The sequence below is a fragment of the Camellia sinensis genome, chromosome 7 (genome assembly GCF_055761805.1).
Source record: "Camellia sinensis isolate YWXY chromosome 7, ASM5576180v1, whole genome shotgun sequence".
In the NCBI taxonomy this organism is placed as follows: Eukaryota; Viridiplantae; Streptophyta; class Magnoliopsida; order Ericales; family Theaceae; genus Camellia; species Camellia sinensis.
In genome coordinates this window covers 118,265,487-118,279,445 of record NC_138967.1, presented here as the reverse complement: position 1 = coordinate 118,279,445, position 13,959 = coordinate 118,265,487, and the positions used below count along the sequence as shown (strand labels likewise).

The window sequence follows — 13,959 nt, the reverse complement described above, 5'->3', positions numbered from 1 at the left end:
CTCAATCCCCTCTGGCGGGCAAATCTGATCATGATCGAACTGGCGCAGGAGCCGAAACGGAAAGTAGAACACACAGTGGGTCAGACCAATCAACTGGATCCCGATCAACCGGGACATGCTATAGCTCATTGCCGGGAGATTGAGCCAAGGACAACGCCAAGCAATGCGATCTGCAGACAAATTGCACATCCAGTCAAACCACCACCTTTCATCAGGGGCATCGACTAGGCGCTGTCGAAAGAAATAGCCTCGACCTGAGTAGGCTGGGCAAGAGTCCACAACCTGCAATTTGTCCATCAACCATACCTGGGGAGGGACGAAAAATGAGGGAATAAAGAATAGAGAGACGTACGGTGAGAGAAAAGTGAGAAAAGGGTTTTTGTGAGAAAAAAACTGAGCCTGAGGGCCGAGTGATGTGAGCAAATACATATGTAAGAATGGGTGGGAAACATTACCTGCAGCAGTAGTGGACTCCCAGCAAATCTAGTCGTCTCCCGGCGATGGAAAGCATCCAAGCCCATCAGTGTCTCGGCCAAGGTCATGACGATGCAACTCTTTCCTTCTCTCAAGCCTTGAGCAACTTCAATCAGACGAATGCTAGATCCGCCAAAGCCCGGGGAAAGCAGAAAGTGAGACAGTAGGCACAAGCAAAGGGCGTGTTGCCGGAAACCTTGCCAATAATGGTTGTTGCGGTCACCAGCGTCAGAAAAGCGATGAATCAGACCGAGGATATCCAGTTCCCCATTACAGATCAGAGATCGAGCGTCATGCGTGGTGAGTCCACACATCCGCCCTAAAGCTGGGGCATGGCCAAAGCGGAACTGGGGCAAGATCTCTTCATGACATTCAGATTCCATCAAAACTTGAAAATCTTCAAAAGTTGGACATACCTCTTGCCCACCAAAGCTAAAGACATGCATCACTGGGTTCCAAAACCTCGCCGCGGCATGGAGGAAAGGAAGGTGTAGCGGAGTGCAACTCAGCGTGAACAGTGTATTCAAGCCGAAACCCCGAAAGTTCAACTTTTCCGAACCATCTAGAGAAGCGATCCAAGCTGTGAGATTTTCAACAAGAAACACCTCCATTTTTTTTTTGTGCAAAACTAAGATGAGTTGAATGAACCACGGAGCTAAGGCTTTTAAAGAGGAAAAGGCACTATTCGGGGGACAAGTGTCAAAAATTTGACGGTTGCTGGACTAAGTGGCCGGCCGGCCACCTTTTCTGGCAGGCCGGCCATTTCCTTTTTCAAAAACTGGCCGACGGCCTCCCTTTTGCAATAAATCTGGCCGGCCGGCTCCAAAAAGTAGCCGGCCATGCTCCAATGTGTGTCGTTAGCCATGTTTTACCCTCCAAGAGAAAGTTTCAAGCATTTCCATGCAACGGGTGTGTCGAAGGCCTCAATTTCCCTCTGTTTCGGATGCGTTCCGTTGCCCAGATCGTCCGAAGTACACTTTGTTTTGTTAAGTTTTGTTTATCGAGTTGTTGTTTTGTTTATCGAGTTGTCGTTTTGCTTATCGAGTTGTTTGTCGAGCTGTCGTGTTTCTTAGTTGTTACCTTTTGATTAAGCAATTTTGTTTGAGTCTTGTTTATGGAGTTGTCAACACTATTGTGTTTTGCTTATCGAGTTGTAAACTTGCTAAGGTTTTGTTATATCTTAGAAAGTTAAGTTGTTGCGTCGGTTCACTACCTGACCGGACAAAATGCACAATGCACATTTCCATTCAATCGCATTATGGTGCAAAATGATGCGATATGATGCTAAAAGTTTAAAATACAACACTTTTTCCAAAAGCTGTTTCATTCCATCATGCCTCGCTTGTTACAACATTTTACAGACTAAGGCACAAGTTTTACAAAGAATAAAACTTCCCGATAATGTACAATGTGCTACAACTACTAGCAAAAAGATAAATAAAACAGGAAACAGCCGCATCTGTGCTCTCAAGAGCAGGAATAAGAGGCCCTCTTCGTCCTCTTCTGCGGAATAGACTCTCCGCCACCATCGCCATCATCATCATCTGAATCGGAGTCTTCATCCTTGGGATCCCCCTCAGCCTCGCCTCCACTCCCGGAACCAAGACCGGAGCCGTCCTCTCTGTCAGCAGATGTCTCCGACTGACGATCTGCAGCCTCCTCCTCCTCCTCATCCTCACCAGGCTCCTCCTCTACAATGTGTGCTCTGCGTCTACGAGATGACCCCCTCTCCAGCTCCTCGAAAAGGCCCAGATGGCCCAGCTCCTTGAAAAGGCCCAGATGGTCCACCTCCCCAAGAAGGCCCAAGTGGCCCGGCTTGCGGATGAGCATATACCGGGGGCATCTGAGAATAAAGAGTTCAATTTAAATACATCAGTTCAAGTATGTACATCAGATGCAGATGCAAGAAAACTACATGAAGTGGGTACATGTAAACACAGTGTATAAGTGAGGTGTGTGTCAGATGTGCTCTACACAAGTGGCCTATCAATGCAGTAGAAATCAGCATATCATCAGAAGTATGATAAACGCCAGAAAACTAAAGGGTACCTGGAAGCCCATGATGGACAACTGTGCCTCCCTCCGCAGGACCATTCCCTCAAGCGATGCTACCATCTCGAGCACCTGATCCATGTACTCAACAGGAGGCTGCAGATGCAAAGGCAAGGGTATCAGTAAAGGAATGAACGTCCAAGTATTTGAGTAATGAATCAAAGCCGTAAAGCATACCAGTGGTGAGTCAGGGTCTCTGACATATCGATGGCCGGGCATCGGAGGCTTTATCAGAATCAGAATCGGAGAGGTAGTCCCATACTGCCACCCCATCAACTCGGTCGGCATGTCCGGCCATCCAGGATGAGGATAAGTCGGAGGAATCGGGGGAACCAATCCACCCCCACCTCTAGATGTACCAGCCCTGCTGGTGGAAGGGGCGTCTGCAGCCCGAGCCCGGGCCTGGCTCGAAGATGGCATGCCAGCAGGCCTCATCGTCGGAGTACGAACTCCCGTCAATGGAGGCATCAGGTATATGTGACGATAAGTAGCGTAATCCCCCTCCTCAAGATGTAGCAAAGCATCAGTACCCAGCATAGCATTAACAACATCCCGGGAAGGGAGCCTATCAGCAATCCGCATATCGACTAGGGGTGCTGAGGGAGGGTCCTGAGAAGTGTACCCCCAGACCTGACGCAAGAAGCGATCCCTCAAAAACCAGGCCCTACCAACCGGTCTTTCGAACAAGAGCCTGTACCGGGAGGCACCCCACCCCCCAGCAAACTGGAATCGGAGACCTTCACCTAAAGGCGCCCAGGGCTGCCATATAATCTGCGGATAACAGACGCATAAACCAAGCAGAAATCAAAAATGTACAGGACAAATCAGAGATGAAAACAGAAAGAACTGAGAGTTCTGAAATACCTCCATCGACCGCACCGTGTCAAAATACTGCCGCAGATAAAGGAGAGACTCCCGAGGTCTTGGCCGGTGCTGGCCTTCAAATACAAGTATGTACGGGGTCACGAGAGGTCCCTCTACCACCAACTCCGGAGCCAAGGTCGGGAAATACACATAGACCCACAACTGTGGAAAACAAAGCAGAATACGAAGTGCTGAGGGCAAAGTGCACGATACAGAGTATAAAGTGCGCCGTGTGTGCAATGTGCAAGTAATGAGGAGCAGAAATGTAAATCAAGAGGGCAGAAAGTACCTCCCAGGCTCTCCAATAGCCGCCAAGTAAGTCCCCCGTCTGCGGGAAGTCGCGCTCATGTAGCAATAAAGGGTAGCCAAGCCGGCGCCACCCCAGTCATACCGTCTGACCTGTGACAGGTCCACCAAAGCACTCAACGGATAAAGCCCAACAGTGTTCCCCCTGTCGGCAAACAAAGTGGTCCCAAAGAGGAACATCGAAAAGCCGCGGGCATACTGTGCTGCCTCATCAGGAGTCTCGGGCTCCATCTCCACCCGCCGGAAATGGAAAGAGAACCAGGTGTATCGGACTCTCCCCGAAGCTCTATCAACAGGCGGGCGAACCCCCAGCAAATGTACCCAAGCAGCCTCCCACTGGCCCATGTCCTCGTCGTAAGGGATAGGCCAACCTCCCACGTCAAGGCCAGTCAGTACGGCGAAGTCAAACGGGGTCATAGTCAAGTCCCCCGTGGCAGAAAAATGGAAGGAGTTGGTGGTGTCCCACCATCTCTCCACCAAGGCGGCCATCAACGTCCTCTTGGCAGGACAACGAGATAGCCCAGTACAGAAGGGCCCAAACCCCGCCAAGTCAACCAAATCCCGAACAACCTCCAGGAGCTCAGCGTACTAATCTCTCGCCGCGGTAGAGCCATATCCCCGCACAGTGCGAGAAGTCACCTGCATTCAGAATGAATACATGTTTCAGCATAAAATGAATAAGCTGCGTGCAAATAAAATGAATAGGCTGCGTGCAAAGTAAAGTAAGTGGGCTGCGTGTTCAACTCTCAATCAGTGTGTGCTGCGTGTTCACCTTCAATTTGGGCTGTGTGTTTAGAAAATCAGTGTTTGGGCTGCGTGTTCAACTCTCAATCAGTGTGTACTGCGTGTTCACCTTCAATTTGGGCTATGTGTTCAGAAAATCAGTGTTTGGGCTGCGTGTTCAACTCTCAATCAGTGTGTGCTGCGTGTTCACCTTCAATTTGGGTTGTGTGTTCAGTAAATCAGTGTTTGGGGCTGTGTGTTCAACTCTCAATCAGTGTGTGCTGCGTGTTCACCTTCAATTTGGGCTGTGTGTTCAGAAAATCAGTGTTTGGGCTGCGTGTTTAACTCTCAATCAGTGTGTGCTGCGTGTTCACCTTCAATTTGGGCTATGTGTTCAGAAAATCAGTGTTTTGGGCTGCGTGTTCAACTATCAATCAGTGTGTGCTGCGTGTTCACCTTCAATTTGGGCTGTGTGTTCAGAAAATCAGTGTTTGGGCTGCATGTTCAACTCTCAATCAGTGTGTGCTGCGTGTTCACCTTCAATTTGGGCTGTGTGTTCAGAAAATTAGTGTTTTGGGCTGCGTGTTCAACTCTCAATCAGTGTGTGCTGAGTGTTCACCTTCAATTTGGGCTGTCTGTTCAGAAAATCAGTGTTTGGGCTGCGTGTTTAACTCTCAATCAGTGTGTGCTGCGTGTTCACCTTCAATTTGGGCTGTGTGTTCAGAAAATCAGTGTTTTGGGCTGAGTGTTCAACTCTCAATCTGTGTGTGCTGTGTGTTCACCTTCAATTTGGGCTGTGTGTTCAGAAAATCAATGTTTTGGGCTGCATGTTCAACTCTTAATCAGTGTGTGCTGCGTGTTCACCTTCAATTTGGGCTGTGTGTTCAGAAAATCAGTGTTTGGGCTGCGTGTTCAACTCTCAATCAGTGTGTGCTGCGTGTTCACCTTCAATTTGGGCTGTGTGTTCAGTAAATCAGTTTTTGGGGCTGTGTGTTCAACTCTCAATCAGTGTGTGCTGCGTGTTCACCTTCAATTTGGGCTGTGTGTTCAGAAAATCAGTGTTTGGGCTGCGTGTTCAACTCTCAATCAGTGTGTGCTGCGTGTTCACCTTCAATTTGGGCTATGTGTTCAGAAAATCAGTGTTTTGGGCTGCGTGTTCAACTATCAATCAGTGTGTGCTGCGTGTTCACCTTCAATTTGGGCTGTGTGTTCAGAAAATCAGTGTTTGGGCTGCATGTTCAACTCTCAATCAGTGTGTGCTGCGTGTTCACCTTCAATTTGGGCTGTGTGTTCAGAAAATCAGTGTTTTGGGCTGCGTGTTCAACTCTCAATCAGTGTGTGCTGAGTGTTCACCTTCAATTTGGGCTGTCTGTTCAGAAAATCAGTGTTTGGGCTGCGTGTTCATCTCTCGATCAGTGTGTGCTGCGTGTTCACCTTCAATTTGGGCTGTGTGTTCAGAAAATCAGTGTTTTGGGCTGAGTGTTCAACTCTCAATCTGTGTGTGCTGTGTGTTCACCTTCAATTTGGGCTGTGTGTTCAGAAAATCAATGTTTTGGGCTGCATGTTCAACTCTTAATCAGTGTGTGCTGCGTGTTCACCTTCAATTTGGGCTGTGTGTTCAGAAAATTAGTGTTTGGGCTGCGTTTTCAACTCTCAATCAGTGTGTGCTGCGTGTTCACCTTCAATTCGGGCTGTGTGTTCAGAAAATCAGTGTTTTGGGCTGCGTGTTCAAACTCTCAATCAGTGTGGGCTGCGTGTTCACAATCAATTTGGGCTGTGTGTTCAGAAAACCAGTGTTTTGGGCTGCGTGTTCAACCCTCAACCGATGTGCGCCGTGTGTTCACAATCAATTTACGGGCTGAGTGTTCAGGAATTCAAGTGATTGAATCGTGTGTTCAGAGTGTAAACAGAATGCATAAAAAAAAAATTCATAATATGTTACAGAAAAGGTAAAAACGAAGTAAATACCTCTCAGGCCTCATGGGAGAGGTGATACTCTGGCTCCCGCAGAAGGAGATCCCCGGGTGCTCGCTCGTCAAAATCAGTGAAGTGATAGAAAACAGCCCGTGGGAGGATATGAGCCTGAGGGGCGTACCTCTCGGGGATAAAGGGGCGAACCCTTGGATGCAAAGACATGATGTCAGGCTCGCCTCCAGCGCCTGGAGAACCTCCGCCGTGGGGAAATTGACCCGTCATTTCAAGAAATCTGCAAAAGGGGCAAAAATGAGCCAAAATTGGAAAAAGTCAACAAAAGTCAACTCTCGGGAAATGAAAAAGTCAACAAAAGTCAACTCCCGAGAAAATCTTCCAAATATTGAGACAAACTCACCTCAAGTGGTGAAAATGAGAAAAGAAGCCCCGAAATCAAAATTTAATCGGTTCAAAGTGCTTAAAACTGAAAGATTTCGTGAAAACAGCTTGCGTGGGACATTGGAAAACGCGTATAGAGCACAGATCTGAGGGAGAAAATGGTTTGGGAAGGAAGAGGAGATGTTTTCGGAGCTGCACTTGTGAGCACGAAGTGTTTGGATGAGTGTATTTAAGGAAAAGAGATTGAAAAGACAAAATTGCCCCGAAATTTGGCAAAGTGGCCGGTCGGCCACTTTTTCTGGCAGGCCGGCCATTTCCTTTTCAAAAACTAGCCGGTGACCTCCCTCTCCCAATAAAGTTGGCCGGTGGTGTTCCCCACATGCCCCCCAAGGTCCCTGCAAATTTTGGGGAGGATTGGAGTCCCCGAGACCTGAAAAAGTACAAGAGAAGTGCAGTTTCTGTCACGAAATCGCTCCACCGGAACCTCAGCTTCAACTTCCGATGCGTGTCTCATCATTACTCGTCAAAAGTGAGATATATCCTTTTGAACATGTTGTAACCCCTCCGGGAGGTGAACCGAAGGCCGCGATCGAGCTGCCCTCGCCGAAACTTGCATTTCTTTGCTCGTTGTTTTGTGACAAACATACATCCTAGTTTGCACTTGTTCTACATTATCATGCACATAACTTGCATTCTCCTGCACATACTTGCATTGTTACGCACGTCTCTTTGATATCACCGAGCCTCCATGCTTAAACTCGCGTTGTCACGCGCGTTTCTTCCCGCATTGCGATGCACTTTTCCATCAACACCGCGATTGTCTGCATTCGATATCACATTGAACATATGTTGTTAGATATGTTGTGCTTGTTGAGTTCCTTTATTTTGCAGGCATGATATTGTATGTATGGTTCATTTGAAGCTGGTGCGACCAGACGAATCGCGCAGGTATCGTATCTTCTCTGTGTGAGATGCGACGAGAATTGAATAATTCTCTCCATTCCTAACTGCATGAAATGTAGTTGTTGCTTTGCATTCTTGCTTAAAACTGTTGCATCTATTTGCGAATACTTGCCTCATTACAGCCTGCTGCATTTGCATGATCATGAGCTACATTCGGCTTTGTGTATATCATTTTGCATTTTGCCCCTGCCTGCGGGCACGCCTGCGGGCACATCTCTGTTTATCTCACCTGTTTGTCTAAGTCTTCGGCCTTGTCAAAAATGGGTCGTCTCTGGGCTTTGACATTCACTCCCGTCACTTCTTGACTTCCGAGTTCTGTCAAAGAGGGGCAACTGTAGACACCCCATTTTTGACCGACCTTAAGACTCAGACGTCACCGATTGAGCGCTCGGTGATGGTGCATGTCGTGCTCGTTCAGAGGTTTCAGAGTCTCGGCTGCGAGCCTTGCTTCCGGACTTCCGGACTCTTTCATGCTTTGCCTCGGTTTGCGAGCCAGCCTCTGTTTTTTCTGTTTTCTCTTCCCGAAGGGAGGGAGAGGTCTCGTAGATCATCTCTTAGTGGCCGTAGGCTACGTTTCGTGGTCGTAGGCCATTTTGCCCGTTTGGAGTCCGGTTTCCGGTTTTTCGGAGCCGTTGGCTGTGTGCCTCGGTTCGGGACCGCTTAACCACCTCCGTTTGCTCTGATTTTTGGCATGCATCTTATTTGCTCCCTTTTGGGGAACACTGTGGCTCGAAAAACCAACTTCGTGGTCGAACACCACTTCCGGTGCCTAACAGCCAGTTTTCGGGGCCTCGGGCTTCACGTTTCGGCCCCCGAACCTTCATTTTGCATCGGTTTGAGTTCATTTTTGGCAGGGACCTCTGTTTCATTGTTAGAAAGGTCGTAGAAGGGTGGGAGGCCAGTAATTGTTCTGACAACCAGTTTTATTCCTCCATCGCCCTCCGTCGCCCGTTTTTCCCACTTGAAAGCCAATGTTGACCACCCTAAAGCCACTTTTTCTTGCCCCAAACCACATATTTGTGTTGTACACACCTGAGAGGCCACCAATATCACATGGCCGGCTAGTAATTGTGTTTTCCCCTTTTGAACCCCTCCTAAAAGTGGCCTTTTCTCTCTCCTGGTTCACTTTCTCCAGTTTTTGACCACATGGTTGTGTTGTGCACACATGAGAGGCCCTATTTCTGGGGTGGCCGGCCACTAATCATGATTGACCCTTTTGACCCTTGGCCGGCCGGCCATGGGGAGAGCCGGCCGGCCACCTAAACCCTAGATAACCAGCCGGCCATGATTCTCTCTCCAGGTACATTACAGAAGTGTATTCTGTTTCCTCCCAGAATTTGTATCCGGGGGGTGCACTTTTGGGGGGAAACTTGAATTCTTTCCCCCCATTTTTCCCCCTCTTTTCCCCCTCTTTTTCCTGTATAGAAGACCCCCTAGCTGTGTGTTGAAGGGTTACAAAAAATTGCTTTAGGCTCTTGCATTACATCTCTCTCCCTCTCTACTCCAAGCACCAAAATCCTTCAAACCCTACACCATTTTACACTACACCTCATAGCACCACATCCCCATCCTCCATTCCAGCAGCTTGAAGATGATTTCCAGAGGTGAAGGACTCCCAAACTTGGCTCAAAGGTTGTTGGAGTATTGGTCTACAAGGGTGAGTCACTCTCTTCCCTTTTCTAGCCTTCTTTTGCATGCTTTCTAAGCCATACTTGCTTCCATTTTTGGGCTCCGAACCTAACTGAAAATAGTCATGTTTTGAGATCTTTTTCATGTTTTCTTAAGGGTCCTTCCCTGTTTAAGGGCTCCAGCTACCACTTGCTTCTTTACCCCTCTTGTATGCCTCTTTCTTGCATGGTATTTTAGGACTATTTATAAACTGTTTTGAGGCATGTTTTAAACTGTAAAGTGGCTTATTTTGAGCCCTTATTCAACATTGTTGAAGGGCTCTTCACTGTTTGAGGCCTCCATCTGTCACTTGCCTCTTTATCCCTCTTTTGGCCTCATATTTGCATGTTTTGTTAGCCCTTTGTGCTTATATTTTTGGGCTCCGGTCTAAGCTGTAAATGGCCTCATTTTGACCTCCTCTTAATGTTTGATCAAGGGTCTTTTTCTGTTTGAGGTTCCCTTTTTGCTCTTTGTGTTTTAACCTCTTTTTTGGCCTTATTTTGCATAGTATTTTAGGCTTGCATGTGCACTATTTTGGGTTCGGCCATAAACTGTAAAATACCTTGTTTTGAGCCCCTCTTCAACTTTGTTGAGGGGCTCTTCATTGTTTGAGGCCAGAAGCTGCCACTTGCTTCATTACCTCTCTTACGGGGCCATTTTTGCATGCTAGCTTAGTCCTATTTGTGTCCATTGTTTGGCCTTGCTTAAAACTGTAAATATTCTTGTTTTGGGACTGCCTTGAATCTGTCTTCATGCTTCATGATCAAATAGTGCATGTTTTGTATAGCTATAGGTCATTGCGCATGCCTAGTTTTGAGTTTCGGGGTTTGCCTCTTGCATCGGGTGCCATATTGCCATGTTTCGGGGCTGTTTTTCATCATATTCCAGCGCTGAAATTTTTCATGTTTGCATATCATGTTTCATACCTTGCCATGCTTTGTTAGAGTGGCATTTGTGCCTTAGGATCGGTCCTCGGTTTGCGTGCATGCGTGCACGCATCTCGAGTGTCTCATTTTCATCTAATGGCCTCTTATGTGAGTGTGGCTAAGGTCCACTCATGTTGGTGTAAGTCCATTGTGCATTGTGTATGCCATTTCATTCCATAGCATTGTGTATGCTAGGTTGTATGTTAGAGCATCGTGTATGCCATGGTACCTCATGCATCGTGTATGCCATTTCATAGCATTGTGCATGCTAGGTTGTATATTAGTCGCATTCATGCATGTCATGCATATTGCATTGTGTTTGGTATAAGAGTTAGCCTGAGCACGGGAAACGAGGGACATTTCGTACTTCGAGTGACGGAACGTGTCTCAATTCCCAGTCACCGGCACTCCAGATTACCCATGATGGAGTTTAGGTTTTGTTGTGTTCTCATGTGCATTCATTCCATATTGAGTCGTGCAATTCGACTCCTCGGCCATTGCGCATCGATATGCGTGATTGGTGGCACGAGAATCGAGGCATGCATACATTTGTGAAAATACATTGCTATGCCCTTTTCCTGCTCTCTGTTGCAGCAGATCAAGAATCAGTGGCCTTTTAAAAGCCTTGCACAGCATTCCGGCGTCAATCGCAAACAGAGGCTAATTGGGGCATCGCAGTGGATTTCCGTGCCAAGCAACCCGAGCATGCATCATTCATCATCCGGAGCGGAGTCGAGGCAGTCCCTAGCTTGCATGCTAGTTTAAAGCTTTCTTAGTTAAATTTGTAATTTAATTAGGATTTTGTAATTATTTGGACTGCAATATTTATTCGGGACTGTATATTATTTATTCAGACCCTCTGCGCGAGGGCACAACTGTAATAAGTGTGCGTGTGTGTGATGTATGTCTTCCAACCCCACGTCTTTCTCCCTTTTATTTACCCACTTATGATGGTTAGATTAGGGCATATTTTAATTAGCATATAGTATGATAGCATGTTTGCATTCATTCATTTGTTTTGCATGCACCGGGCTCGGTGCATCATACTAACTGCATTGTATCTTCAATTCCAAGTTGAATACATGTTAGCTGTAGCATTTCATATGCCATGTTTAGAATAGCCGAGCCTGCTATAATTGCATTTTTGCATGTGTTGCATTAGGCATTTCTGTATAGTTAGGATCATGCATGGATTTCTAACCTAGCTTCTTTTTTGGCTTGGAGTACTCGGTAAGTTTTATGCTTTAGCATCCTTGCATGTGTGTGAGTGACTGCCATAAAAGCATGCTTACCATGAGGCTATATGCTTATGTGATATAACTGCCTGAATGCCTGTGGGTGAAGGTTGGGTTATTTGAATTGGACCAATTCATCAAATGTGTGTTTTAAGCCCACTAGATAGTGGCAAAATCATGTTTTTCTAAGCCCACCCGAGGGTGGCAAATCCACGTCTTAGCCTACTTGCGGGTAGCACCATCAAACCATTTTCAAATAAACAAACATGAAATGTTTTGGTCCAATTCAGGCGATCCAGTCTATACTTGTATGCTGTGCGCATCACATAGTAAATCTAGGCTAATAACCGGAATAAGAACACACAATGTTTTCAAAACTTGATATCATGGTTAGTAGAGGCCGATCTTTGATCGGGCGAGCGGGGGTGCTCACGAAGTGACCTTCCCCAATCGTACCCAAGTTCCCGAGCCGAGGCAACTTTGGTGATGACGGACACGTGGCCTTAGGCAACGAGTCAGGGTTTCCTAAATTTTCCCAAAATAAAATATTTAGGTGGCGACTCTATATTTGGCAAAGCAGTCCATGTTTGGCACTTCTTTTCTAAAAATCAGTTTTCTCAAAACAATTTGCCGGATTTGGACTCTTTGGTTCAGATTAAGAACCGTGACAATTTGAGAGTCCTGAGCTGTAGTGAGCCCAATATCGAACGGAACGGGGGAGCTCATCCCTCCCGGGGCGTTCGGGGACGTCTACACCCTAGTCAGCCAATATACAAGGGGTCGGTTCTCTTCTATCACTTCTGGAGCTTCACTTGGTATGTGCATATATTGGTTGAGCCTTTCCACAGAAATTATGTAATTCGCTAGAGTGCACTGGTTTTGAATGGACATAACAAAGGACATGTTCAATAAGAGACCATAGGACAAGGCCATTCCAATAAATCCTGCAAAAATAACACAAGGTAATGAGAAACATCATATGAAAGAATCAATTGCAGCCATTATATTTATTATTCTATTAATTCATTTCCAACAGATTTGCAGTTTATAGAGCAGCCACACTAATTTTTTCTTGTTCATATCTATTTTTTGTCTTTAATATTAGTCTATGACTATCTATTTCCACCTTACTTTCTCTTCTTCCATCCCCTTATGTCTCAACCCTCTACATATCTGTAAATTTGAGATTCAAAATAATAATAATTTTGATTCAGATGCACCCTAATTTGTTTGGGATATAGCAATAATAAGAATAAAGAAAAATTAGATAAATAGCCACCAGAGCTGAAAGTTCCCGAAGGGAGCAAAACCATGCACTGATGAGGAGAGAACAACTGCAGTAAGTGTTTCGAGCTGCTGGATCAGCCACTCATTTGCTGCAAAACTGTGGAAAAATGGAGTAGCATTTACATCAATGAGGTCAAGATTCTTGACAAAGAACCGATCTTCCTCCTCAAAAGCTCTTATTGTCATGGATCCTGCTATGGACTCAGCAAGATGGTTTGCTACCAAAGACTTGGTTGTGCCATTGAGCTGCATCAATTCTTTCGCAGTGGCGAAGTAGTATCTCTGTGAATAATGCAAGTTTCCAACAATTTTAGTAGTTGAGATTTGAGATTTAACACACACACAATGACAAATCCACTCATAAGGAGGAGGAAAAAGAAGCAGCAAGACACAAGAATTATCACATTCTGCTTTATAAATTTTCTGCAACATTAATTATATTTAATTTGTTTTTCTACTTCAATTGATTCATCAGTTCACATACCGGCTTATGCCCTCCACCAATTCACTCAACCACTTCGTATTGATTAGGGCTTGAAAAAACTCAAATTATAAGTTTTGAATCGTACGTCATAAGATTTTAAGAACTATGATCATTAATAACACCAATTGCCAAAAAAATCCTAAATCTCCTGATTGTCAACGCTTGCTTACTAAATTTCATTTCATATCCAATTGTCATATTACGTAGGAGATTTAAATAGCAGAAAATATTCATCGTTAAAAACCTCCTAAGGATTACCTGTAAGTGAATTGCAAAAAGAACCATTGGTATGGAGACAAACAGGACTGGCCAAGTAACAATAGCTAACACCGCAAGATTAGAATACGCATTTGTGGTAGCCCCAACACAGAAGATAAAGCTAAATGCAATATCAAGATCAATAGTACTCAAATCAACTGACACCTACATAAAAGGAAAAAAAAAAAGTGAAGATTTGGAAAGCTGGTTTCATGAATATCCTTGATATGCCAAAACACAATTCATACTTAAGTGTTGGAGACACTTACTTAACTCAGTATCCTTCCCAAAGGTGTAGAATCATAAAATGACATGGGCGCACGAAAAACGGAGTTTAAAAAAATTTATACAGAATGATATGTCTTATATCTAATGAGACCAGTATTTTATGGTCTTATATCTAAATGGG

At 45.6% G+C, this 13,959-nt stretch overlaps 1 protein-coding gene across 1 annotated transcript; it reads right to left on the bottom strand.

Annotated features, from left to right (window-relative positions):
* Positions 1–12,292: 12,292 nt before the first annotated feature.
* LOC145794758 (ABC transporter C family member 10-like) lies at positions 12,293–13,687 on the bottom strand. Its single transcript, XM_082877122.1, has 3 exons — positions 13,551–13,687; positions 12,801–13,090; positions 12,293–12,465 (listed from the first exon to the last, which is right to left on the bottom strand). Exons 1-3 carry the CDS (start codon positions 13,575–13,577, stop codon positions 12,330–12,332), a joined length of 453 nt encoding a protein of 150 aa, XP_082733248.1. The 5' UTR covers positions 13,578–13,687; the 3' UTR covers positions 12,293–12,329.
* Positions 13,688–13,959: the final 272 nt, after the last annotated feature.

Coding starts and splice junctions, on each gene's coding strand:
- LOC145794758 (XM_082877122.1), bottom strand. CDS start 13,577: ATGGTTCTTTTTGCAATTCACTTACAG. Junction 13,091..13,550: donor TTTTTGCAATTCACTTACAG/GTAATCCTTAGG, acceptor CATTATTCACAG/AGATACTACTTCGCCACTGC. Junction 12,466..12,800: donor TTCGGGAACTTTCAGCTCTG/GTGGCTATTTAT, acceptor TTATTTTTGCAG/GATTTATTGGAATGGCCTTG.